General features: G+C 48.2%; 1 protein-coding gene across 5 annotated transcripts in view; it reads right to left on the bottom strand.

Moving 5' to 3' along the window:
- Positions 1-25,678, bottom strand: part of TNIK (TRAF2 and NCK interacting kinase) — a 150,786-nt gene that overhangs the window by 34,543 nt on the left and 90,565 nt on the right. For 3 of the 5 annotated variants that reach the window (XM_071438070.1, XM_071438071.1, XM_071438074.1), the window contains exons 6-15: positions 25,010-25,100; positions 23,518-23,648; positions 20,161-20,215; positions 19,185-19,263; positions 15,021-15,196; positions 13,373-13,439; positions 12,314-12,518; positions 3,676-3,786; positions 3,142-3,228; positions 1,674-1,874 (exon numbers count right to left, since the gene is read on the bottom strand). In XM_071438070.1, the coding sequence (XP_071294171.1) occupies positions 1,674-1,874; positions 3,142-3,228; positions 3,676-3,786; positions 12,314-12,518; positions 13,373-13,439; positions 15,021-15,196; positions 19,185-19,263; positions 20,161-20,215; positions 23,518-23,648; positions 25,010-25,100 (1,203 nt within the window). The remainder of the gene's footprint in view (positions 1-1,673; positions 1,875-3,141; positions 3,229-3,675; positions 3,787-12,313; positions 12,519-13,372; positions 13,440-15,020; positions 15,197-19,184; positions 19,264-20,160; positions 20,216-23,517; positions 23,649-25,009; positions 25,101-25,678) is intronic. The other 2 variants (XM_071438072.1, XM_071438073.1) reach the window with 1 other exon arrangement.

The raw sequence follows: 25,678 nt of genomic DNA, 5'->3' as shown, positions 1-25,678 counted from the left end.
TGCAAAATCCTCAGGAAATATCCAAATAAGCTTTGCACAGCCTCCAGAAACTGTAGGCTGAGCACCAGACTCGTCTTTTCATTGTTCCCGCAGGAAAACAAAGTCTCAATATTTCTGTTAAATTAGCATGCATGGGCTGGGTATGGAAATTGCTAAACTATAACAAAATCCATGGTGGGCTCATTAAGTATCAGCACAAATCTATCTGTGGAGCCAGCAAAGGTGGGCCTTCAATATATGCAGCAAAGTACCTGAATTGTGTTAAAAGTAGGACTAAACAGAAGATAAAACAGGATGGAGGCAAGAGGAGTCATTCTGGGAGATTCCCAAGGGTGCTTTGCTGAGACAGTTCATCAAACTAGTGCTCCCAACAGCAGAAAGATGCCACAGCTTGGAGCATTTAATTAGAAACCAGACAGAGTGACACAGGTAAGGAATAAATGGTTTGGAGAGCTAATTGGTGGAAGCTGGAGAAGTTCCCCAACAATAGGAAACCTCATCTTCCCTATGATTTTGGCAAAGGGGAAGAGGCCATGTTCTGCTGCTCTTATTAACATTGTGCAGTTCCCAATGTCCTGCTTCCAGGGACAGCATCAAAAAGATGCCAGCCCCATGAAACAGAAGAAATGGGCCTTTGTGTTTGAAAGGGAAAGCTAAATCCAGCACTCTTCTCCTTCACCTCAGAGAAAAAAATAATATTCTTTTTTACATATCTTTGCTAAAGTTTTGCAGACAGTGCCAGAAGTACTTAAGCAATGTTCTAGAGGGTTTACTTAAAACCAGGCAATAAAAGACAGAGTTTATTCCCTTTTCCCTGCCCACTACCTACTCTCAGCACCCCAGCAGATGGACAAGAGTGACCCAGTTCTGCAGAAAGCTGCAGAGGCACCACCCAGGTGCCTCTCTCATCAGAGGCAGCTCAGCACATCTGGAACACCTCATCTGCAATCCCACTTATCAAACCTCTTCTCTCACTGAAAGGGCTGGAGAATGATGATGCAACTTTAGAAAAATTAATAGCAAGAGCAGGCACCAGTCTTACTGGAGTCACCACAAAGAGATTAAGGAGAAAGAATTTGCACATGGTCCTGAATCTGCACTGCAGACAATGCACGTCTTAATCTTTTCAAGACTATTCAGACTAGCAATAATTAATATTCAAGATCTCACAACTATTACAATCCCCTCTTTTTGCCTGAGAGAAAAAAATCAGGAAAGAGCAACCCCAAGGGATACAGCCCTGAGCCTGGGGAAAAGCTGTCCAACCCCTGCCTATGCAGAATTAGGGCTCAGCAAAGAACCTCACAACCATCACCCTCTGCATTCACCCCTGACCCCTGCAGACTTGTGGACATGCCAGGAAGGAGAATGAGGAGATGATCTTCAAGGTTCCATTCCAACCCCTTAATTGAATTGTATGATTCTATGTCCACAAGCCCCCAGACAGGCTGAACCCCTCCAGGAGGGATTCACTCTCCTTCTCACATGCCCTCATGGAAAAACCTCCCCTGTTTGTACAAACCCAGACACACTGCACAGAGCTGGGAGTGTTCCCAGCACAGCTGATGGCATCTCCTGGATCCCCACCCTGTGCAGCACGACCTGCTGGGTGTATTTCAGACCCAGCCCTGCAGATGCACACGAGCACCATCATCCTCCCTGCTCTCCCTTACCTCCTTGGCCCACGCTGGCTTCTCGCTGGCATTTATCCCTTCTTTGTAATGGTACAGGGGTTTCTTCTCTGCTGGCCTCTGGTCCTGCCTCTGCTGCTGCTGCTGCTGCTGCAGGGACACCAGGTAGTCCCTCTCCTGCTGGAGCTGCCTCTGCAGCCTCTCCGCCTGCCGCTGCTCCTCCAGCTGCTTGCGCTTGTACTCCTGCCCAGGAGAAAACACAGTCACAAGGTGCCCAGCCAGCCTGCAACCTGCAGATTTATCTGTTTGGGTCAACAATGGGGCCTGAGCATCTGAAAGGCTGTTTTCTGGCAGAGCTCACTGATTTGGAGGACGCTGGGGGCTGAGCTGTAAAGCATCCCCAAGGAGAGACAGCAGAGCCAGCAAATTCAGAGTTGTGACTCTGCCAGTGATGCTTTGCCCTGTTTGGGAGGAATGGGGGATGTGAGTGCTGCCTTGTCAGGGAAACCCTGCAAGACCCACTGAGGGCTGATGTTTGCTTAGGAGTTACCACTGGCTTTGCCCAAGTTTTTCTGGATAGAGAAAAGAAGGATCAATTCAATGAGGAGCCAAACATCACCTGGTCAAGATGGGGCTCAGAGTAACCTGGTCTAGTGGAAGGTGTCCCTGCCCATGGCAGGGGGTTGGAAAGAGACAGTCTTTAATGTCCCTTCCAAGCCAAACCATTTCATGATTTTATGGTCAGACAAAACTCAACTGAAGCCAACTCCTCTGCAGGACCAATTAATTGATCCCGAGAAGAGCCAGACTGCAAAGCCAACTGTGTGATCTTTCTGAATCCCTACAGCTCTATGAGTTTAAAGGAGTAAATAATTTTGAGAAGTCCTTTTAAAAGGTAATGGTTTGTGTGAGGGATTTTGTTTTTCCTAAATAAAATAGCAAGAGAAAAAAACCCCAAACAAACAACCCTGTAGATTAAAAGAAAATGCAGTAAGAGTAACAGCTACCAGCAGTAAAAAGGATAACTCAAACCCAAATTAAATAAAAAAGAGGACATCAAGAATGCAAACAGCACACAAGGGAATAGACAGTGTTCCTGCGAGGAAATTGAAACAAAAGCCTTCACTCAGAACACGAAGAACAACGTGGCAGGGTGGGTTTGATGGATGCAGGCATACAACAGCTCAAACACACCCCAACATGCTGCAAACAGCCTCCAAAACTTCAGCAGCAACCAGGGCTGCTCCTCTCAGGAGGACACACACGCACACACACGCCAATGCTGCAGAGGGACGCGATGAGAGCCGTGCACCATGAGGGGAGCCAGCCCCGAGCAGAACGGGGCATCCAGGCATGCTGCAGCCATGGAGCAGGACAGGAGGCTCCAGGTAGGGTGGTGACAGCTGTGTCCCCCATGTCTGGGCATGCCAGGAGGCACTGGGGGCACACGGATGCATGCGGACACGACACGGGCAGGAAGCGGCAAGCGTGGCCGTGGCCTCCCATTTACCAGAAGTAGCGCCTGCTCCTGCAACAACTGCTGCTGCAGGATCTCTAACTGCCTCTGCTCCTCCTCTAACTGTCGCCTGATGTACTCCTGGAGGCATGGGCAGCAAGGATCAAAGGAAAAAGAGAGAGAAGGTAAAAGAGCCGGTATTTCCAGAGAGGAAGGAGAATGAGGTGGGCACCCACATCCACCCCGCCCAAGTGATCTCATCAATCAGCCCTGGCACCCTCCAGCCCTGCCCAAAGAGCCCAGGGTGTCCACCACTCTACAAGAATGGAAACTGCTGGGGAATGGCAGACATTACCCAAGAATAACAAAAAAACTTGACCCCAAGAACAAGCGGGCGTGGAAAACCTGCACCAAGCGCCTTCACATCTGCGGGCCAGCGAGTGGATCCACACAGAAATAAACAACAGCAGTGAAAGCGACACACGCAGTGTTAACAATTAAGCAATTTGCTCTCAAGTGGTAAAAAACGAGTGTTTACAGGAAGATCTCTGATGAGAGGCAGAGGAAGGCGTGCTCCCAGCCCGGTACCTGCTCGTGCTCCGCGCGCCGCCGCTCCTCCTCCCGCCGCATCTGCTCCTCATAGTGCCGGCGCTGCTCCCGCTCCTGCTGCTTCCGCAGCTCCTTCTCCCGCCTCTGTTGCTGTGGGGGGCAGGAGGAACCGGTCAGCATCCCCATCCCTCTCCCCAGGAGCTCAAAGTCCTTTTTCTCATTGTTTTTGGGGTGTTGCCTTGCCCACAGACCCAGAGGGCTCCCACCCATCCAAGCAGATCACTGGGTGGTAGAGGGACTCCTTGATGCCACTCCATCCTCACACGCTCTGGTGCTTGGCACTGGCTGTGGAGAACCCACAGCATCCTCCCGGCCAGAACCAGATCATTTCTTCTCCCACCTGCAGATGAAGCCATGGGGGCAGTGCATGGTCCCCATGCCCCAGCATGGCCAACCAGGGGGTTAATGAGGCCTTGGACACCTGGGAGCTACATGAGCCCATTGCCTCCAGGTAACACATCTCAGCCCCAAACCCACCCATGAGGATGAGGGACAGAGCCAGGGGACTTACTGCCTACTGACAGGGAAATGCATCCCTCTTTATGTTTGCTGAGACCAGAAACCAACAGGAAAGACTCAAAATCCAAGGGTTTTCCCTTTTTGAAGCACCAAATGAGCTGGGACTTCCCTTGCTATTGTCAGGTCCTACCTGCCCCACTCCCTCCTGGGTGCATTCCTGCACGCTCCACTCTGTAGCACCTTTGCTGACAGAGACTGTTGGGGTGATGACAACCCACAGCCTGCTGTGAGTCACCCTGGGTGCACCTGCAGCCCCCACACGCCTGCTTTTAACCCAGCCTAACTCCTCCAGCTGCCTGAACCATGCTGGGAGCAGGGGCTGGCAGCAAAGTGCTGCAGTGCTGCACAGGCTGCTGGCCAGGGCAGCCCCTCACTGCAGCACCACATGCAGCACCACATGCAGCATCGGCAGAGGGCACTCAAATGCCGGGATTGGCTCTGGAGCTGCCTGCCCTGACTCCATCATCCCCATCATCCCCTCGGTGCAGCCTCACGCCAGCGGGAAGGCACCCGCTGAAGCAGAAACCTGGCCCTTCCTTCTCCTCTTTTTTCCTCTCCCTTGCCGAGCACAGTGGCTGAGCAGTGCATGGGAATGCTGGCACTGGAGAAGCTGGCACTGCCATGCCTTCACTAAACCCTGGGGAGGGCTGGAGCCAGCAGCTGAAGAGCTGGCTGAGCATTCCAGAGACCAAGATTGCCTCCGTGTGAAACTGCTGCTCTGCAGGAACCTGCACTGCACAGACTGATTTAAAATCTGTATCCATCCGTAGATACCTATAGAGATACTGTATTTTCCTCCATATTCTGTGGAGATACACATCCAAGGATATCTTTACAGATAGATATCCATGGAGATAAATCTATCTACAGATGTTGTGACAAACATTTAAAGACCCCAACATTTCCATCAGGAGCCAGAGCCTGTCCTGCTGCTGCCTCCTCACCCACAGGTAACATCCACATGGACTCCAATGATTTCCTTGAGCTGCAGCACAGCTTTAGTGCCACCTATAGCAATATTTATCAGAGCTGCTCCACTTGCCTCAGGCAAGGAAAATCTGTCTCCAACCTGAAATAACCTGCCAGCTGCAGACAGCGGCGTGTCCCACACCGGGCACAGTCACTGGCACTGCCCACGTGGGCAGGGGATGCATGTGCTGCTCTGTGTGCACTCCTGTCCTCGCTGGCAACAGGGCAATGTGGGCCTGGCTGCAGCTTTTGGGACTCTGCACTAGAAAATGCAGAGGGTTCACCACCAGGACACAAGCACTCTGCAGCATCCTGGTGATATACTGGATTTCTTGGCTTTTCCAGTGCTCCCTGACCTCCTTTGGTGATAGTCACTGCTCCCATGACCTCTGAAGCACAGATCTTCAGACTAAAGTGTTGAATAAATGTTACCCTGAGCTCCAGTCCCAGTTGTGCCACACTGGTTTGGGGGTGGGCTTTAATGGTTGGCTTTTTTAGATAAACTATCACGCTGCTGAATAAAGCACATAATGCTTGTGTCGGCTGGGCTTGGCTGGCAGGAGGCAAGGCCCTGAATACCACAGCTATTTCTTAAATAAAAATCACCCAAATGGTCTTCATTACCAATCTAGTAGGTGAACAAATCCAAATCCTTCCAAACAAGGAGGCAAAAGCAATTTCCTCAAGGAGGGAGTAGCACACCGTCCTTCCTGGGTCCCATGTGCCCCAGTGAGCTTGCCCCACTTCTGGCCCCTTTCCTTCCAGGCAGCATCTCACCAGCAGCCTTCTAAAAGCCCATTTAACTCCAGGAATGAGAATTGAGGCCCACAGGGACCACTTCCCTTCAAAGCCAAAGAGCCTGATGCTCTTTTGGATACTTCAGGGCCCCCTGCACCCTGCTGCAGGCAGGCTCTTGGGGCTGAGGCTCTGAGCAGGATCCAACACACACATTTATGGAGGCCAGCAGGGCAGCACTGCCCTGCAGCTCCACATCACATTTGTCAGGTCACATTATAAGCAGGTCATTTGTCACCATTGGTAGCATTACCAGCACCTTCAGCTGAACACTGCAGCCCAGCAGAGCAGGGCTGAATCAGCTGCCATCCCTGTATGGCCCCGCTGCAGCAGCTGGCAAACATCTGGAGAGGACCTGGCACTGCAGTGGGCAAAACCCCAGTCTCCCCAGTATTAGGATGATGTGGACCATTTCTCCATTCCTGAAGGATGATGTGGACCATTTTTGAAAGAAGGATTTGGATCAGGGAGATGCAGCTGAAAACAAGCGCATGTAGAAACAGAAAAAAAAAAACAACAGAAACAAGCAACAAACCCCAAAACAAAACAAAAAAAAAAACCCAACAAAAAAAACCAAAACCAACAAAACAAACAAAAAAACCCAAAAAAACCCCAAAATTAAAAAAAAAACAACCAAAAAACCCCTCAAAGATTCAAAGATCTCTCTTTCCTTGCCTCCTTTTCTCCCTGTTTTCTGACCTCCCTCTCCCACTGCAAGAGCACACTTCCCACATTTCTCCAAGCCTAAAACTACTGTGTGTATTTACACTATCCAGATCCATTATTCATGCAAGGCAAGAGCACCAATTAATTAGGGCTGCATTTATATAACTCTGCAGGTAAAGCTATATGTAGCTGCTTGTAAGCCAGAACGGGATCTTATTTGCACTGCACCAGATATGACAGGTTTTAAATATTGATGAGAGAAGACACACAAAGGCAAAACCTCTGGTGGGGAGGCCCTTGGAGGCCTGGCATGAAACAAGGACTTCAAAGAGCAAGCTCACTTTGCTACATCAGACACATCCTGGGCTACGAGCAATGGGAGAGCTGCAGCTGCCCCTTGAACCCTGGGAGCTCAGAGAGGCAATGACACTTGTAAGAAGAAGCTCCTGGAAACCCTGGCTTGCTGCTCCCAAACACCAGCACGAGCCAGGAAAGAAGTGGAAGGGGAATTCCAAGTGACAAATGAAAACAAATATTCTAGGTGGTTGCGTTGTTGTGACAGGCTCATTTATCTGAGCCACCAGGGAAAGAGTGGCTGTGGCTGGAACATCATCTTTTCTGACACACCGAGCACTGGAGCATGGAGAGGTGTTTCCCACTGGTAGAGAAACTGGGTCAGAACTTCCCACCATGGCAAACAGGGATCTGATTTGCTCTGAACCACTGCAGAGCTTTTGCTCGGGATCACCACGAAGGGATGGGTGCCCCATGCAGGAGGAATCTCATGCTTCAGGAACTATGAGCCCTACATGTTTCCTGACCAAAGGAAAATGAGAGGGACATGAGGTTTAGCTCATACCTGTACTACAGGAGCTGCTGCAACACAGCTCTCCCTGGAAATGGGTGCAGGAATGCTGCTGGGACCACTGCAGTGTCCCCATGGACCCCACAACTATGAGGGGGCTGCCATCTTAATGACAAGGTTCCTACAAGCTATAGGACAACTGCACAAGCAGAAGAAGATAACAAACTACCATTTTAGATAACCTAAATTTACCTGTAACTAAATGCTGAATTTTTTTTTTAATTGCTTTATAAGAGCCTCTAGTTGGTGGTGTTCTGCTGGTTAACATTTACAGGAGCAATTTTTTATCCCTTGAACATCCAGCTCTGTAAGTGCACTAACTGGAACCTCAAATGAAAACAGCAAGATGCTTAGATCTGCCTGGTACATTCCCTGTAATGATCTGACCTTCATTTTATACCTAGAATGGAGAAAAATCCACAATTTGGCAGAAAAATGAGGTTATGTAAAGCCCTCTCTGACTCCATCTGCCCACTGCTGCCAAGGGGTCTGCACAGAGATTTGTCTTGCAGGATCCCTAAAGCTCCTGACCCCAGGATGTGTTATTCCTACAGCTCAGCTGGAGTTTTGGTGGTTAAACCAGTGCATCAAGGCTCATTCTGTGCCAGCAACAAATGGAAGGCTGATTAGGGAACTATATATATCTAATATATGTATATATAGGGAAAAATTAAAATATATTCAAGCCTATTCACCCTTCTGCATGACACAAACATTTTCTGCAGTGCTGTTGGATCTATTGATATTTAATTTCCTAATTGGAGGGTTAGTTCTGGTGCACATTTTGAATTCATGAGACCAACTTTCTGTATGAGGGAAACAAAGCTGCAACTCTGCTCCCATGAAAGCCCCGGTTTCAAAGCTGGCTTGGGCATTTTTACTTCCACTGCAATTAAAGACAGCTGCAAATCTAAATCTCTTTGGCTGCCTGGAAGAAGATTCAGCCTCAGAGAAGGAAATTGGTCAGCTCCTGAAAAAGGAGACCCAAGTGTCCAACAGATGCAAGGAGACACGCAAAGGATGGCAGCAAGGTCTCAAGGGCACCCAGAAGGCCATAAAGACACCACCAGACTTCCTCACTTGACTTTTTTTCTATATGCATTTGATGGTATTGTTAGAGCAACATCAGGAGATGGTGGATTTCCCCAAAAAAGCCCTAACGTGGGAGGTACTTTGTGAGAGGTTCAGAAATCCCCATTTAGGAAGATCAAGGTGACAGAAAAATTGTGATTCTTTCATTTTGAGCTCTGTTAAATGAGACATGAGAAAGGGTAGGAGCTCTACCTCTGCCAGTATTTAAAGATAGCACTGGAAAACCACCAAGCAAACCTCCTGAAGGTCTTCACTGACGGGGGAATGGGCCAGCTATCCCACTAAGGCCTTTCTTCAGCTCTTTTGCTGTGCATCTCCAGTACAAATTAACTCCAGGCATTTCTGAGCTTGGCATCCTTCTACATCAATCTTTTTGGAGCTGCACTTGGTCCCAAATGCCAACTCACTCCCTCAGCCTGGACACCTCCACGGCATCTTATGATGAGTAGGAGCTCTTTCTGTAAACACAGTAATGTGTTTGGCAGCTTCAACAGGCTGACTTTGGAGACCCAAAAGCCACCAGCTCCAAGGGTTTATTTGTCCCGGCTGCTCTGCTGTGTTTTAAAGGTCAAATTTATTTTGAAAACACAGTAATCTGAGTCTTCCACTGGTCTGTTCCCCCAGAGATCTGCTGGTACCACTGCTGCCTGCTGGAGGCACACCCCATCTTACTCAGACCATAAAGGAGCATGGAAGAAATCCTGCTCCCATTAACCAAAATAAATCTCTGGCCAAGAGTCATTAATGAAAGCTAGTGCAAAGCTGGTGTAGGAAAAAGCAGAGAGGCCCAACAGCAGCAGCCTGGCTGGAGCAGCACTCCACAGCCATGCAGTGTTCTGGGAGCCTCAGCCACACCAAACTCAGCACAACTGTGACAGCTGCTGGTGGCTGCCCATCAGAGGCTTCCTGCCCCTAAATACCCAGCAAGGGCAAAGACCAGATCCAAACTATATCCAAACTGCAGCAGCCATGAAACTTTATTTGCTCATCTCTGCACTTCCAGATTTTCTGGTTTTGCAGATTCAGGGCACCTTGCAGCTGGCAAAGCCACAGCCAGCCATGCTGGGGAGCATCTGTCCTCACCAGTGCCACAGCCCACCACGTTTGCAACAGAAGGTCTGTGCCTCTTTCAAGGACTCCAGCTTTAATCCTCACCATAGCAACTCAGCTGCTCCTTGCTCACCACACAAACAGTGTCTAATAGAGAGCAGAGCTCATTTCACTCTGTGGCTGGACGCAGGTGAAGCTAAACCTGGCCAGATGGACCTGAGGAAATGGGCACCTGAGAAGGTGCTGGGGCTACCACAGCTGCCAGCTGGCCCCAGCATCTGCCCTGATCCTGGCTGAGCCTGTGGGACAAGTCACATCAAGGGGGCAGAGGATGCTCTTCAGCCACAGCCCCCCTGCCTTTCCCCACTCCTCTGACGTGGCAGGAGCTTGCCAACACCTCTTGGCCAGCTTTGCCACAGCACATTCCCCTTTCAGCTGAGGTCCAAAAGCTGTGAGGCAGCTGGGAAGAAGGCAGTGGGTGAAGGGGCTGTTTCAAGCCATTAAAAAAGGCATTGGGTTTAAATCCTGGCTATGGTGGCATTAACTTTTAATGACTTGGGGACACAACAGAAGGGAACTGCAGAGCCCAGGGGACTGAGCACAGCCCAGCCCAGCAAGGCAGCAACTCTGTAGCTCAGGGCAGAGCTCTCCTGCTTAGCAAAGGGATTAGTCCTCCATTCAAAACCTGCCTGGGAAGCAGCAAAGAGAGAACAATTTTCTTCCATGTGAAGAGAACATATTAATACAGCAGCAAGCATTGTATTCATTACAGGATTGCAGCTAATCTGGTGTCTGCTTTTATTCTGCTGTTGTTCTGCTCCTGTACTGCTTGCAGCAAGCAGGCTGAGACAAAGGCAGAACCAGGCTTCCTTACAGCAGTCCTCACAAACACCCACTGGGGCAGGGGATTTTGGGGTGCACCTATGTGCCAACCTTGTCCTCTCCCAAAGCAGCTTGCCAGCCTTGGGATGGGTGCAGGGCTCTAGCAAAGCCTGACCTACAAAGTATTGAACACTCTGTGCTCTCACAACACCACAGACCTACATATTTACCAGACTGAAAAAATGCTTTGCCTGGGATTTGCCTGTGTTGATTTTTGCCCTGGAGGGGCTCAGAGGACCACCTCGAAGAGGGGCCACACCATCACCATCATCACCATCAGCTGCCTGAAATTCCTTCCTGTCTGTGCCCCTGGCCTGAGGCATTACCCAGTACAGGGAGAGACTGGAGACCTCTTGCTTGTGCAAATTAAGGGGGTGGATGCTTTAATAGTCCATTTACTGCAAGCCCTTTTATCAGACACATGGTGACCTCTTCAGAAAGCTAATTTAATGACCCTCAACGTATGAACCCTTCAATGAGTCACTTGGGCTGAGTTCAGAGCAAGGCAATGGGAGCCTTTTTGAAAAACCCCATCAAAACCCCCAAGAGATGGGGAAAAACCCCTTTATTTTTTGGTGAACTTCTTCAATACAAGAACCAGGAGCTAAAACAAAAGCAAGCACTTCCTCCAGAGCACATGGCCAGGCTGAGCAGCTCAGGGACACCCAAAGTCACAAGGTCAAATCCTGCAGCTGGATTTTAAATGGGGTGGATAATTTTAAGACCAATTGCATTTGTGGCTGGTATGTTAAGACAAGGGTAATGAAATCTTATCCTTCAGGGCACATATGGATCATTGCACAAGTCAGGCAGGCATCTGCCCCTCCCCTGCAAGAGAAATTGTAATTGGCAGGGACTGTAAGACTGCAGTTGAAATTATGGATTAAATGGGACACAAATGGCACATGGATCCAGGGACAGGGCAAATTGAGCTTTTCAGCTTCTTTTCAACTGTAACAGTCCACAGGAGCAAATAATGATAATGAACTTGACAGATGCTGGATTGCACACCTTGACTGAACACAGCTGTCACCCCAGTCATGGGCTAACTCTGCTCAGTAGTTCCAGGGACCCCTTTAGGTTTGGAATTCCAAGGGTTTATTTACAGCAAACCAGTTCTATTACCTTCACAAAAGTTGGCAACACTTGGCTATGGTGGGGAGAGTGGCTGGAGGTGGCTACACCAAAAGGATGAGCAGAGGGGCTTGACCAGTGTGACAAAATGTTTGGGGTTACTGACTGGAGAGGTCAGCACGTGACATTAAACCACCTGAGAACAGTCACAGGAATGTGCCCCTTGTTGACAGAGTGACAAAATTATCCTTTGTCCCCTCAAAAAGGACAGAAGCCCAGAAGTTTCTCTCCTCCATTAGGTGAAAAAACCACTTCACAGGCCTAGGGGACTTCACCTCAAACTTAAAGACAGCTAATTGGACAGGAGCCAAAAAGTCAATTTACTAAAAAAAGAAGTGAACAAAGAACCTAATGGCTTTTGTGATGTGTTTTACCAGGAGCAAGAACCTCTTGCACCTGGCTCGGTTTTTCTCTATTTGTTATTTTGCCTTTTATTAAACTTTTGTGTTTCCAACACTGCACCAGAAGCCATCCTGCTGATTTCATGCCTCCAAGGGCAGCTGAGCTAACTTGGGTGAGTAATACACCTCCAAGAACTTATGAGACGCGGCTCAAGGAGGCAAACTATTACCAACAGTCCCTTGGGATCTGCCAGCAGAAACCCTGCTGCTCCACCCAAAGCCAAGCTCGGCCCTGGCCAGTTACCTCCTCCAGCCTTCTCCTCTGCTCCTTCTGCTCCTCGATGCGCTTCTGCCGCTCGGCCAGGAGCTGCCGCTTGTGCTCCTCGTTCTCGCGCTGCTGCTGCTCCAGCTGCTGCCGCCGCAGCGCCTCCGAGCGCTCCTTGTTGGCCAGCTGCAGCCGCAGGAAATCCCGCCGCAGCGTCGACTCCCCGGGCAGGTTCAGGATGGAGCTGCACGCAGGAGAAGCATTAAAGATCCCCTCCCTGCGGACTTGAAGCTCTTGTCCCTGTAGGGTTTTCCAGCGTGGCCCCTTCTCCCCTCCATCCCAGCAGCATCCGAGCATCCGACAGAGCTCGGGCAGCAGGGGTGGAGGGATGGGGACCTGCAGGTGTCAGGGCAGGTTGTGTAGGTGGAGGATGGCAATTAGTTTTTCTTTGCTCTTGGCTCATCGGTCATTTACTCACTGGGAATGGCAAGGTTTCCTTTACATTAAGTTTCTAACCAAAGCCTCTGGTGCTGCAGCGGCTGGCACGCACTATATTTAGCTGTGCACAAAGCACATTTAGCATGAATCATTGCCAGCTATTAAAATACTACATTATCTCAGAGAAATAATGGAATAACCTGATACTAATTACAACGGCTCTGAAAAATGTCAGCAAAGAAAGTTCCAGCCCCACGGTGCTTGCAGCAGCACCTGGGAGGTTTCATGGTGAAAAATTACATGGAAATAGGGAGTTAGTTACACTTGGATGGAAGGAACCACATTTTAAAGAATTTTTTAATTTCACCTCACATTTTTCCACATCTCAATATCCACATTCCCATGACAGTACCATGTTGTGCTGCAGATCCCACAGGCAATGGGGTTTTTCTTCCCCAGCTTTTGGTTAAGGTGATCCAGAGCATCAGTTCATGCCCACGCACCACCCGGCAGCAAGAATTCCCTCTGTTCTGCCAGGGAACAAGACTCTGTGCTCAGAATGTCCTTTTTCCATTTCCAGTTCACATGAGCCCACGATCCAAGCTGATTTTATACCCAGCTAAAGGGATGTAAGGGCACAAATGAAATGCTGATTCTTACCTTGGCTCTCCAGAGTCATTTTCCTCCTCCTCCTCCTCACTTCCACTGTACTCGTACTCTGTCTCATCTAGGAACAGAATTGCTCATCAGTGCCCTTTGCTGGACTCATTTGTTTTTCCAGTGGCTGAAAACCCAAGAGCTCTGAAGGCAGAACAGCCAATTCTCTTTACCTTGCATGACCAAGAATAAGCAGCATTACTGCTCTGCATTTTGTGGTTTTATGGGGGCCACAAGGCCAGGGAAGCACCAGCACAGTGGGCAACAGCCCTGACAACCACAGCCGCTTGATGTAAAGATGGGGGCATCCACAAAATAAGAATTTATCTCTATAGGACAGCGAGTGACCGCCTTCTTCAGGATGGCTCTGCAACAGGACGTGCACCACCAGCCACTGGAGCCACAGCCACAGGAAGGTGGGATTTAACCAAGGCTCTGAAGGCACCAGCTCTTCTTTCCCTAAACATATGCTTTTCCTATGCAAATCCATGTAATTTCCAGGCAATGAAGATATCTACATAAAAGCTCACTGCAATGTTGTGTTACATACTGCAATTTCTGCTGGGATATCATCTTTATCGGATGAAGGGAATTATAGTCAAAGAAAGGCTTGCATTTATCCAATTACTCTCCATCTCTAGGGTCCAACCTTCATTTGCCAGACTAAACACATTTAATACTTCACTGGGATCCCATTTTATTGTTTTGATTGTAGTGAAATCTATTACAAGGGGCTGGAAGGTACGCATGAAAAATTAATTCCGCTACCAATAAGAAGAGAAATAGCAACATATTAATTTGCTGGATCCTACAAATGAGCTTTCAAATTAAAATTCAGTTCACAAGCAGCTGAATACTTTAACAAGTTTCTTCTGCTATCTGATCTTTCTTGCAGAGGGCTTTGATAGGGCCTGGAGAGTTCACTGAAAACATTCAGTTTAATGGGTTATTCCTAGTCAGCAGAATTGCTTTGGGGCAAGGGTCTTATCTGGATGTTGGTTTGCACAGCTCTGCTCATCGCTGGTGCTGCAGGGATGTCACGTAGATCAACACACTTGGCATGAAATACGTGAGCTGGGGAAAATTCAGCTTAGCAGCTTCACCCTCCCACACGCCAGCACGGATCTATGCAAACGTAAATTTTATACACACGCTTTAATGAATCAAGGCTTAGATGTTCCATGTGGAAATTACCACCTGGCCTAAAAAATGGCATCATTTTTCATTAGGAAAAGAAATATATTTAAAAACACTGATTAACTCTAATGACAGTCACCTGTCTGCTTTGCATGAACACGCATTGTTTAGTTACAGGTATTTATTTTCGTTTCAACGACTGAGAGGAATCAAACCACACAAAACAATCTGTCCCCAAAACCACATGAAGGCTCACATCTATTGAATTTAATGAGATTGCAAACAATCTCAGCCATCTGAGTAAGGGGAACTAGTACTGGGCAACCCAGTCCTGTTTGTGTTCCCTCTTTTACCCATAAGCTTCACCTGCCTGGACGTGCCCTGGTCTGCACTAGGGATCCCCAAGCAGAGGTCACAGGTTGCCCAGACAGAGATATTTGAGCACATGGCAGAGGTCAAGGATTGCTCAGAGTGCTGTTTCTTCTCCAGTAACCCTCCTCTCTTGCCCACTGACCTTTCTCTCCTCGCTTCTTTTTAGTCCTGTCGATGTGGTCCTTGAGCTGGATGCGGACCTGCCTCTCGTTGGGCTGGTCCCGGATGAAGGGGTGCTTCATCAGCTGCTCTGTGGTTGGTCTCTGGCTGTGGTTCTTCACTAGGCAGCTCTCAATGAAGGACTGAAACTTTTTAGACCTGGTCAAGAACAGGGAAGGAAGGTACAGAAATAATAGGTTGATTATATATTATCAATAATATATATATTATCAATAATAATATTGATTCTCATGTTAGAAAGTTTGAGATGATTTTTCCCAGGTCTCGCTCGTTATCCCAGAAAGCTGGGAACCATCAGTATGACCAGAGAATCACCAAAGCAAGATGTCACCAATGGCACCCAAGAAAAAGCTCCTGCTCCCTTCCCTCTGAACCTGTGAAACTGCAGGTAGAAACGAGATACAACACACACAGATATAAGCACAGTGCCTGAGTGGATTGTTTCTCATATTTTATAGCCCCCAGGCAGTGTTTCAAGAGATGAATCTTTGTGAAGCTAGTGGGACAAGTTAGGTTAAATTTTTTTTTTTTGGATTTAAGTGTCAACATTGCAGGGCTTGGTAGATCTCAGAAAACTTTTGGATGATCCTGCTGCCTACAGCCCCTCCCTGCTCTCTCAGCATCACAACCCACCAGGGCTGGGGGGCCAGCAAGCCCCAGGCTCCCTGATCCAACAGACTGGGACAGGAGGACTGGGAGACTGGAACTGGGACATGCTCTTTTGATAGAGATGGGAACAGAGCCCTGCCCTCCTCCTTGCCCACAAAGTCACATTCAATCTCAGCTAAAACAGTTTCAGCCAGATCTTTAATAAACAAATTTGTCTTAGTCTCAAGTGCTGCATATCCAAAGTTTTCCTGGAACTAATTTCACCACATTATAAACTCAAGAGAACAGGGATTTACAAGAAAGGAAAATGTTGACAGGCTACTGTAGTCTATGTTGCTTTAGCAAATAAGAAAATGAATATAAATTAATGTCAGAAGCCAACAGATACTACAGAATTACATTAGAAGTAAAACAATAAGCTTTCAGGGATTTTACTTTTAAGCTGTCAGACTAAAAGTGATTTATCTTTCAAGTGCTAATCCATACAAATTGAGATGCAAAAATAAAATATCCTACTGGATCCAATTAAATCTTCCCTCCAGCTCTGCTAATGAGCAAATTGAGCAAATCTGCCTTCCCCACCTTGCCTTGAGAAACTCAGTGTTTCAGTGTACCTAGAAGGCACGATCAATGTGAGTCTCAAAAAAAAAAAAAATACACTTTTAAAATACGATTCTCCTTTGCTGGTGTGAAGCTGGAGAGACTCCAGTCCTGGATGTGTGATCCAGAGCATGGGCAAAAAGAGTACAGGTGATGCAGCTGAAAAGTTGTCCTCCTGGAAGTGATGGGATGGGGGTCCCTGTGCCCTGTGATGCCCTAAGACACCTTTGCTGCCTGAGCAGCTATGGACAGGGATTTCCCATCCATTTTCCAGCTCAGGCTGCTGCATTTCCCAAAATCTTCCTCTCTCAAAGCCAGCCTTTCCAGTGGCACAGTTCAGCCCTCACTGGGGCTGAGGAGCAGGGCTTCCTCCCTGGCTCTGATCCAGGAGGACTCCAGCACACATTTCACCCCCTCCCAGGCCCAGGCCAGCCCACCTTCCTGGAGAAACACACGTTCCTCCAGCTCCTGGGCTTTGTAAAGCTTAAATCAATGTTTGCAAAGCTTTTGCAGCTGCTTGGATGAAAAGTGGTACCACAGTGCAAATATCACCTCATTAACAAAGAGGTTTCATGTCTTTTACAATGCAGGGCTAGAGAAGGTTTATGGGAACAAAATCACTAAAGTTTGAGTTCATTTTGCCTGCAAACAGGGTAGGAGGAAAATAAAGCTTCATTGCTGGCTGCCTTTAATTGGGAAAGAAAATGATACACCAAAGACTTTAATTTCATTGGAACACAGCGCTGTTTCAAAAGCTAGTTTGAGGATTTAGCAAGCAACAAAATTATTTTCCTCTCTGCAATTTTTAATTGAGGGCAGGCTCCCATGCCAATGTTCTCTCTTGGCTTTCCTGACTTACCCTCAAAGGGACTGGAGTCCCTCCACTACTTTTGCATGCAAGGAAGAAGATGGTCTGCCCATGTAGTGTGCTTTTATTTATGTGTTGCTGTGCACAAAAGCAAGGACAAACCCAAGTTGAACCTTTCTCCATTTTGCTTTGTTCTTGTGATCTGTGCTTGTGAAAACCAGCCCAAAAGCCTGGTCAAACATCTCCACTCTTCCTGGGATGGGCTTGCAGAATTCCAGGACTCATCCTGGCAAGGCCCAAACACCTCCAGCTGAGAGATGAGCCAAGGACAGCAAATCTGCCCAGGGCCACACTGAAAATGCTGCAAGAATTTGCTTTCAAGGAGCTGGTGGAGCTTTATCTGGATCCCTTTGGAGCTTTCCACTGCAATGACAGCCTGGAAGATGAACAGAGGTCTGAGCTAGCAAGCATGTCCCAGCTCTGATGGACACCAGGGATGCCTGCTTGAGCATGGAAAGGGAGCACCAAGCTGCCTCTGGAAGCTGGAGTTTCATTACACCGTGGTTTCCCAGGAGATCTTCCATCAAAGCACCCAGGATGCCACCCCTGGCACAACTCTGGGCAGACCAAAGGACCCCAGGCAGACCCCACAGGATGTGCAAACCTGGCACAGCTGCCACATGCGTGTGGCAAGGGGGTGCCCAGGAACATGCCACCTTGCACTGAGCACATCCTGCAGTGGCAGGGCAGGGACTATAATACAAATTCCATCCCAGCTCCATTTTTACCTTAAGGACATGGGGAAACATCCTGCTCAAAATCTGCTTTCATCAGCTCCCCTCTGCCTGGAGGCTGAGGGAGTCTTTGCTGAATAAACAGCACTTTTGTATGAAAAATAAACTCTCAAGTCTCACAACCCTCTTTGTGCTGTAGGAGTGAGGATAACAAAGGAGCAGACTGGTGATCTGGCAGAAAACAAGCACCTACACTATTTTCTCAGCTGACTAATTGTATCCTCAAAAGGTCATGCAAAGAGAGCAAGAATATCTGACACCCTCTGCAGAGCCAGCTGGGAATGGTCCCTTCTCCTCCTGGTTTGGTACTGGAGCAGCTGATCAGGCTGACCAAAGTGAGATGCCTCCTGCCAAAGCCTGGGTGAGTTTTTAGGCTGGTCCTAAGAGCCCAACACCATGCATCCAAAGCAGAGGTCTCCAATTCCCTCTCACTCCTCTGTCAGCAATAAAATATTTGCTGCTCCTTCCCCAAGTGCTGTCAGTACATACCACGGGCTCTTCTCCTTTTTAGGGGTGTACAATCAATAAGATATTAAGCAAAATTTAAAGGATTAAGGCAAAGCTTCCCTCTGTGAGCTCAGCCCATCTGGGAACAGGGGGCAGTGCTGTCTCTCCAACATGTGGCAGATCTTTCCTGACTAAAACACTGCTGAACATGGGGCAGGAAAACAGCACAAACCAAATACAAGTGTTTTTAAGGACTCCACTTCCATCAATACAGAACATACAGTAACAAAACAACATCTGGCTGAGCTTCAGGAATATTTTTCCTGTGGGTTTTTATTGGCATGCCTCACTTTCTTTCCTTTTTGGCTTTTTTTTTTTTTCCAAAACAGTGATGTATCTTTTCCTGCAAAATTTTAAAATAAAGCCCAAACAAAGTACAAATCTCTGCATTCCTGGGCCTTCAAGATAAACCATCCTCTTTTTTTTTTCTTTGGCCTGGATACATGTTTCCACTTGAGAAAAGAACCTGACTGGAATGAAACGGGAGCCAAGCAAAGTGTCATCAGACTTCAGGCTGCACAAACTGCCCAGGAAAAGCCAATTCTGCACTGTGAAATGGCAGGGTGAGTGTGTTGCTCTCTCTGCACACCAAGGAAGGCCTCCATCCCCTTGTGGATCCTCCAGAACAAACTTCCTCTCCATGGAAGACCAAAACCCAAACCTGCACTCACCAGCGAGATGCTGGAGACCATCACCAACCCCCAAAACTACATAAATATCAACACCATGTCCCCAGCGTGCCCAGCTGCAGAAAAAGACAGCTCCAGCAATGTTTTTACAGTCCCTAAAGATGGAGAAAGAAACTCACCACTTCTTTGATTTCAACCTCGGGGCCGGGTTGCGGGGGATGAGGAAGAGGGCTCTCATGGGATGCATGTCACACAGAGCTGCAATTTGTAAGAGGAGGCATTAAATACAGCACACACATCCAGCTGGGAGATCCAACTGGGAGTCCCAGCTTCCTCTGAGGCTGCCAGACCCTTGTGGCTGGATGAGTGCAGCAACAACCCTCCAGAGACACCCCCAGCCCTGGGGCTCAGGTGAGGGCTGGTGTCCCCATCCCAGGGCTCAGGTGAGGGCTGGTGTCCCCATCCCAGGGCTCTGAGTTCAGGGTCTGGTGTCCCCATCCCAGGGGTCTGAGTTCAGGGTCTGGGGTCCCCATCCCAGGGCTCTGAGTTCAGGGTCTGGTGTCCCCATTCCAGGGCTGTGAGTGTCCCCAGCACTGCCAGGGTCACTGCAGGGGCTGGCTGGGGACATCTCTGCTCCTCCAGTTCCAGGTCCTCAGCACCCAACAGGTGCTGACATCAGTGGGCCACAGCATGGGACAGCCACACCACATGGCATGATGCTCTGCTTTATTGACTTGCATTTTCCAGCAAGGACAGCCTGAGGACAACACTGAAACTGTGGCAGTGTGACCTGTGCAGCTGCACCCAGGTGAACCAGGGTGTCACTACCAGTGTCACACCAGCTCTGAGGTGTTTTACCTGCTTCCAGTCCTCCACCCCTTCTTCATCTGTGTTTTATTTGAGGAAACCATGTCCCAGAGTGCTCCAAGATGTATCAGGTGTCACACAGGTGCCTTTGCTCCCTGCCCACCCTGCCCCTGGGCCATGCTGCCCTGGCAGCTTTGTCCCCATGGGTGCTGTGAGCTCCACCTCAGCAATCCCAGGGGAATCCCTGGGGTGGTGTTCCCTGCACAGAGCTGAGCTCTGGCTGGTGCTCAGCAAAGCCCAGCAGTCACCTTAACCCAGGGGTAAAGAAGAGAGCCATGATGTACTCACGGGGAGCACCTTCGGCCATCTCGATGGCTGTTATCCCCAGAGACCACAAGTCACTCTGTGGAAGAAAGCAGAGGGACATTGCCAGTGCAAGGAGGAATGCACACATTTATTTACCCCCCTGTTCCCAAGCCTAGCTCAGCCCTGAGTCTCCAGAAGGATCAGAGCAGAGACAATGCACCTATCCGCGAAACTCTGATTTCATGCCTCTAACACTCTTCCTTCCATCCTCTCCCTTGCCAGCAGGATCACCCAAAGCCCCAGCTCTCTGCCCTCCAGTGCCTCCTCCCCACCCCACCATCACTACTGAGCTGTGGCTGCACCCCCAGCCCTGGAAGGAGCCCCAGGGGAGGGACTGGCTCTCCTGGCAGGGCAGGAGGCAGAGGCTGGACGTGCCCAGGGAGAGAAAACGAGCAGAACCCATCTGCTGGACTGGGAGCACGACTCAGCCCAATGCTGCTGCTTCCACCAAGGCTGGAAGGGATGGACTCTGCCTTCCACCCCTCCTCTTGTACACCCAGCTCTCCCTTGTCCTGCTTTCTGCCACGTCCCTGCAGTCCCACTTCACTTTTCTCCTCTCCAGTTCAAGAGCTGCTCTTTCTAAACTGCCTCAAGCCTCTAAATCTACCATTTAGTGAATAAATCCCAGACAGGTTGTTTTTCCCACTACAGAGTCCCAAAAGCCCAGCCAGAGCCAGAGAGAGCCTCCAGGAGCCACAAGCACCTTTTCACATACACCCTCCAGGAAAGGCAACTTGGATTTCCAATTTCAGGGCACTTTTCCTCTTTTTTAGCTCAAGTTGTCCCTCAACAACTGCTGTCCTTGTTACACATCTCTGAACCTGCTTAAAAATTCTCTCTCAAATCTTATTTTCAGCCCTTTCACAGCACAGTCTCATCCATTCTTTGTTTCTGGTCAGCTGGGATTTCTGCTGCATACTTAATTATCACAGTCTTTCCACATGATTCAGCACACATGACCCCTTCCCTCTGGGTTGCCACTGAACTCCTTCCAAATTCCTAATGTTTCTTTCCATATTGAGGTGCCCAGTATTATATGCAAGATGCCAAGTGATCTTAAAGCTGGAGGAATACAGAGAGGGATTATCATCTCTCTAAGTCTCCCAGAGAAAGCAGAAAGCTCAGCAGGAAGCACACATTTTATAATGATCTGGAATTCAGGATTTTTTTTAATGTTATTTTTTTATTTATAAGACTGAAAAGCCTTTCAGTCCATCCAGCAAAGGGATGCTGTGCTAATGTATTTGCATTGCCTTGACTTGGGAAGGGAAGCAGGCTCCCTTCTCCTCCTCCTTTTGATTCTAAGCTTATTGACAAGATATCTCTAAAGAAAAAAGGAAGACTGGCTGGGGAAAAAAACAACAAATAACCTCAACAGCTGGGGGGGGTTCTATTTGTTCTTTTTTAAAGTGGTTTATTTATGTGAGGAGGTATTTACTGCCTCCTTCCATAGCTTACACAGGCATCTCTTTCTGGCTAAGAAAACAGTGAGATCAGAGGCTTTTTGTCCAAGAGATTAAGCCTGTGAGGATTGCTTTTCTCACCCTATAAATCTCATTTTTTGTATTCAGCATTTTAAGCCAGTCAGCCAAACCTGAGAGCATCTGATTTGCATCCTTTTTAAAAGAAATAATTACCATTTACATCCTCCCCACCCTACTTCAAAGCAGGAGCATCAGGTGCAAGGCTGTGATCCGGGGTGTGGACTCATGTCCAGTGGCTCCCCCATCACCAGGAGCTCTGAAAGCACCCTGCAAGGAGCGTGTCAGCAGCAATCAGCTCCTGTTCCACACCCCCAGCCACGGGAAAATGGCCAGAACCAACTTCAGAGGCTCGCTGTGAGCATCTGATCCTCGGGGACAATAGAGGGATTCTGCTCCTGGAGCCTGTGCATCAGTCCATGGCATATTAAGTGCCCCAGTTATTCTGGCAGGAGGAAAATCCTCAGGGATTTCAGAGGGTAGAAGTAGCCTATGAAGATATCAGCCCTTTTAAAAAGAAATAATAACAAAAAGCTGTGATTAATGAGAGCCTTGCACAGGCAGCTGTCGGTGGAGCTGTGGTGAGAGCAGCCAGTGCAGGGTGCAGCCCTGTCATGAAGCATTGCCCTCAGCAGAGCTGAGGAAATGCTTGTTGTAATTGCTTAATCAAAGAGTAATAAGTAATTGGAGATTAAACTATTTCTACATGTCCCCATCATTAACAATTTCTGTAACCCAGAGTCTGAACTCAGACTGGAGAGCTGCTCTCTGGAAAAGCCTCAGTTCAGAAGTTGACTGATGCACTTAAATGGCTGCAAGAGCAAAGCATCATTTGGCTTCTTTAAAATCATTCATTTCTCAAAAATTTCTCTGAATAATCAGTAATTGCAGCCAAAATTGTATCACAATGGTGGGCTGTGGCTCTGTTACATTGGAGTGTTCTACTTTTAGAAAGCAGCTCACACCAGAGGGTCTCAAAGTCCTTTTTAAACATCACCTTGTGAAGTGACCTCTCAGCAGGCACATGAACAGAAGTACAGCAAGCTTCACATATGCCTGAGCTTCCCCCCCAGAGTTCATGAGGCAATGCCCTGCCCTCCTCTCTGGACACACTCAGTGGACCTCAGGAGGTTTGGAGCTAGAAATTCAAGTTCTGGGACACTTCAAAAAACCAAGGGACAAAAAACCAAGGGATATTTCTACAGATGTGTGTCCAGAAACTTGTAGTAAGGCAGAAACAGGATAAACTATAATAGACAAACTATAATAAGCTCTCCTTGCTTTAAACATCAGACCTCACTGTAGTTTGAATGGGCAGGTGGGACTCCTAACCTTGCTGTGGATCTGCTGCATGGCACAGGGCTATGTGCCACATTATAACTCAGCAGCGATGTTGTGCTGCCACTGATCCAAAAATAAACTTCAAACAGGCTGGAGAGACATGTGAAAAGTAGGTCAGTCCCCTAAATGTCTGATTGTGTGGCAGCCTTCACATCTCCCTGTGAATATCAGCCTGCAGGCCAGAGGATGTGATTTTACCCTTTCTAAACCTGACCTGACTCCTCTCCAGAGTAAATAGAGCAAATACAGCTTGTTTGACTGGAGTATTTAAACACAAAGCACCAAAAAGCAGGGTAGCAGGTAGGAAGCCTGAGTCTGACACCTTTCTCCACACGGGGAAAGACTCCTCACAGTAAATTTGGATACGTGAACAGCACAACCAAGATTCAGGTTGGACCTGAACTGGCATCCCAAAATCCCACAGCCAGAAAGAAAGCAGGAGGAGCCTGTGCTGCCTGCCAATGTGTTTTTCAGTGCTGCAATGATTCCCTGAGCAGGGAGATGCTGGTTTAGGTACCTTGAAGTCGTAGGTGGCATCGGGGTTTTCGTCGCAGGCGATGACCTCGGGGGCCATCCAGTAAGGCGTGCCAATGAAGGTGTTCCTCCTGCCCACAGTCCTGTCCAGCTGGGCACTGACACCAAAATCCACTGCAGCAGGGAGACAGCAGGGCATGGTAAGGTCAGAGACAAACCTGAGCAATGCTCTGCTGCTCCATGTAAAACATTGTGCTCATTCCGAACAGCCCTGCACAGCCAGGAAAGGGGGACGTGGCTGAAGACATTCCTGTTTGATCTCTGCTGGCATCAACAGAGGTCAGCCAAGGACAAACCTGATCATCTGATGTCCAGGTTTTGTACAAAACCCTGTGCCTTCTCCTCCTTGCCAGGAGGCAATGAAAAGAAATCACAGCTCCTCATACTAATGAGAAACAGGGTTAGCTACATGAATAAGCAGCAGCCTTTGTTCTATGCTTGCTCATTTGAATTGAAGCCTGCCAAATACTGGTGGAAGCCTCATTTTTCTACCTAAATTCTTGCTGCAAATGGCAGAAATGCAAAAGACTTAAGGAGCTAAGGACCAAGGACAAAGGCCCATGGGAAATGTCAGGCAGAGAGCTGCAAAATGAAGCAAAAAATGATGAAATCAAACCAATGAGAGAATACTCTATGGTCCACTAACTGCACTTTGCACAACACAATGGCTAGAGATTTGCCCTGGAGAATTTCCCCTTGGAGAGGAATCCTCACCAGCATAAAGCCCAACGAGCTGGTGGTGCCATCTGTTAAGCCAGGGGTTTATTCTGCTGTAGAGGGAGAGAGGAGGCATGGGAAAACCAGACCTGCACCACACATGACCAGTGTAAGGGACCTTCCATCACCAACATAAATTAATTGTTTTATTATTTGTTTTATTACTGAGGCAAAGACAGCCTCAATAACATCAATACTGGACAAGTGAGGATGTGAGCACATAATCTGCACTGATCTGCTGATCTCCACACCAATGCCTCCTCCTCTCCAGGGTGACTAACAGAGTGCACAAAATTCAGAGTAGTTCTTGCAAATTAAACCCCTCCATCAGGTTATCTTGGAAAAGGAGTCTGGATTATGTCATGCTAAACTGAAAATGGATTATTCTCTAGGACACTGCTATGCAGCTGTGGGGGAACAGCCACTGACAACATCTGGCGGTGATCACAGGACAATTTTCAATCCAGGGCATGAAAAATTGGTGTTGGTTGCTTAACCTGTACCTGGTGGCAGAGCTGTCTGAGCAGAAACACCACTGCAGGTGCATCTCTGCAAGCAGAACCTGGCCATCAACCCCTGGCAGTCTGAGGCACAGCACTTGGTCAGCACCCAAGGTCATGCATCAAAGCCAACGTAACAAAGCCCAGAGAGCAGCTCTTGGTACCCATCCTCTTTCTTCAGGTCATGTGCAAGCCAGATTTGCTGCTTCTCCCCAGCCAGCCCACCTGCAGTTTCCAAGAGCTCTAACCCACTCTTACCTAGTTTCACTTCTGCATTTTCTGTCAGCAACACATTCTGTCCCTTGATGTCTCGGTGAATTACTTTGTGCTGGTGTAGATGACTCAAGCCCTGGAGAATTCAGAGAAAGGTTAGAGGAACCCAAGTTCAAAGCATGTTATTTTCTGACATTCCTCCTCAACCAATTATGCTCCAGAAATGAAAGGTTCACAGTTGGAGTTAAGCACTTGAGAATGCTTTTGTTTATCACAAGCTCCAAACACTGTCCCATGTCCCATGCTGGGAGGACATGCCTGGCAAGGAGCCCGCCCATTCTGTGGGGCTTTAACCCAATCTTTCCCATTCCAGCAGGAGCCTGTATTAACCCAAATTCTTCTGTCACTCCAGACATGATTTCCCCCATGTGCTCCCTTGCCTCAGGGAGCCATTTCTGTGGCAGAAATAATAGAATGGGTTTGTCTCCTTTCTCCATTTCCATCATCCAGAAACTGAAGAAAACAATTCTCTTGTTATATCGGTCCAATAAACTGGATTTCAGTACACTGAGAAACTTGTATTAAAAAAGCTACCATGAAAATACAAATATTATAACTTGCACATATCCCTAATAGAGATATAGCTCAAGTGAAAAGCCTGTCTCAAAGGCTAAAGGTAAACTAGCTTTGCTGTTGTGCTGGTTTATTAGCTCA

Source organism: Agelaius tricolor, unplaced genomic scaffold, assembly GCF_023055355.1.
Source record: "Agelaius tricolor isolate 1412-34295 unplaced genomic scaffold, bAgeTri1.0.p SCAF_12, whole genome shotgun sequence".
Taxonomy (NCBI): Eukaryota; Metazoa; Chordata; class Aves; order Passeriformes; family Icteridae; genus Agelaius; species Agelaius tricolor.
The sequence above is the reverse complement of the archived record's forward strand: the minus strand, read 5'-3'. Positions and strand labels throughout refer to the sequence as shown.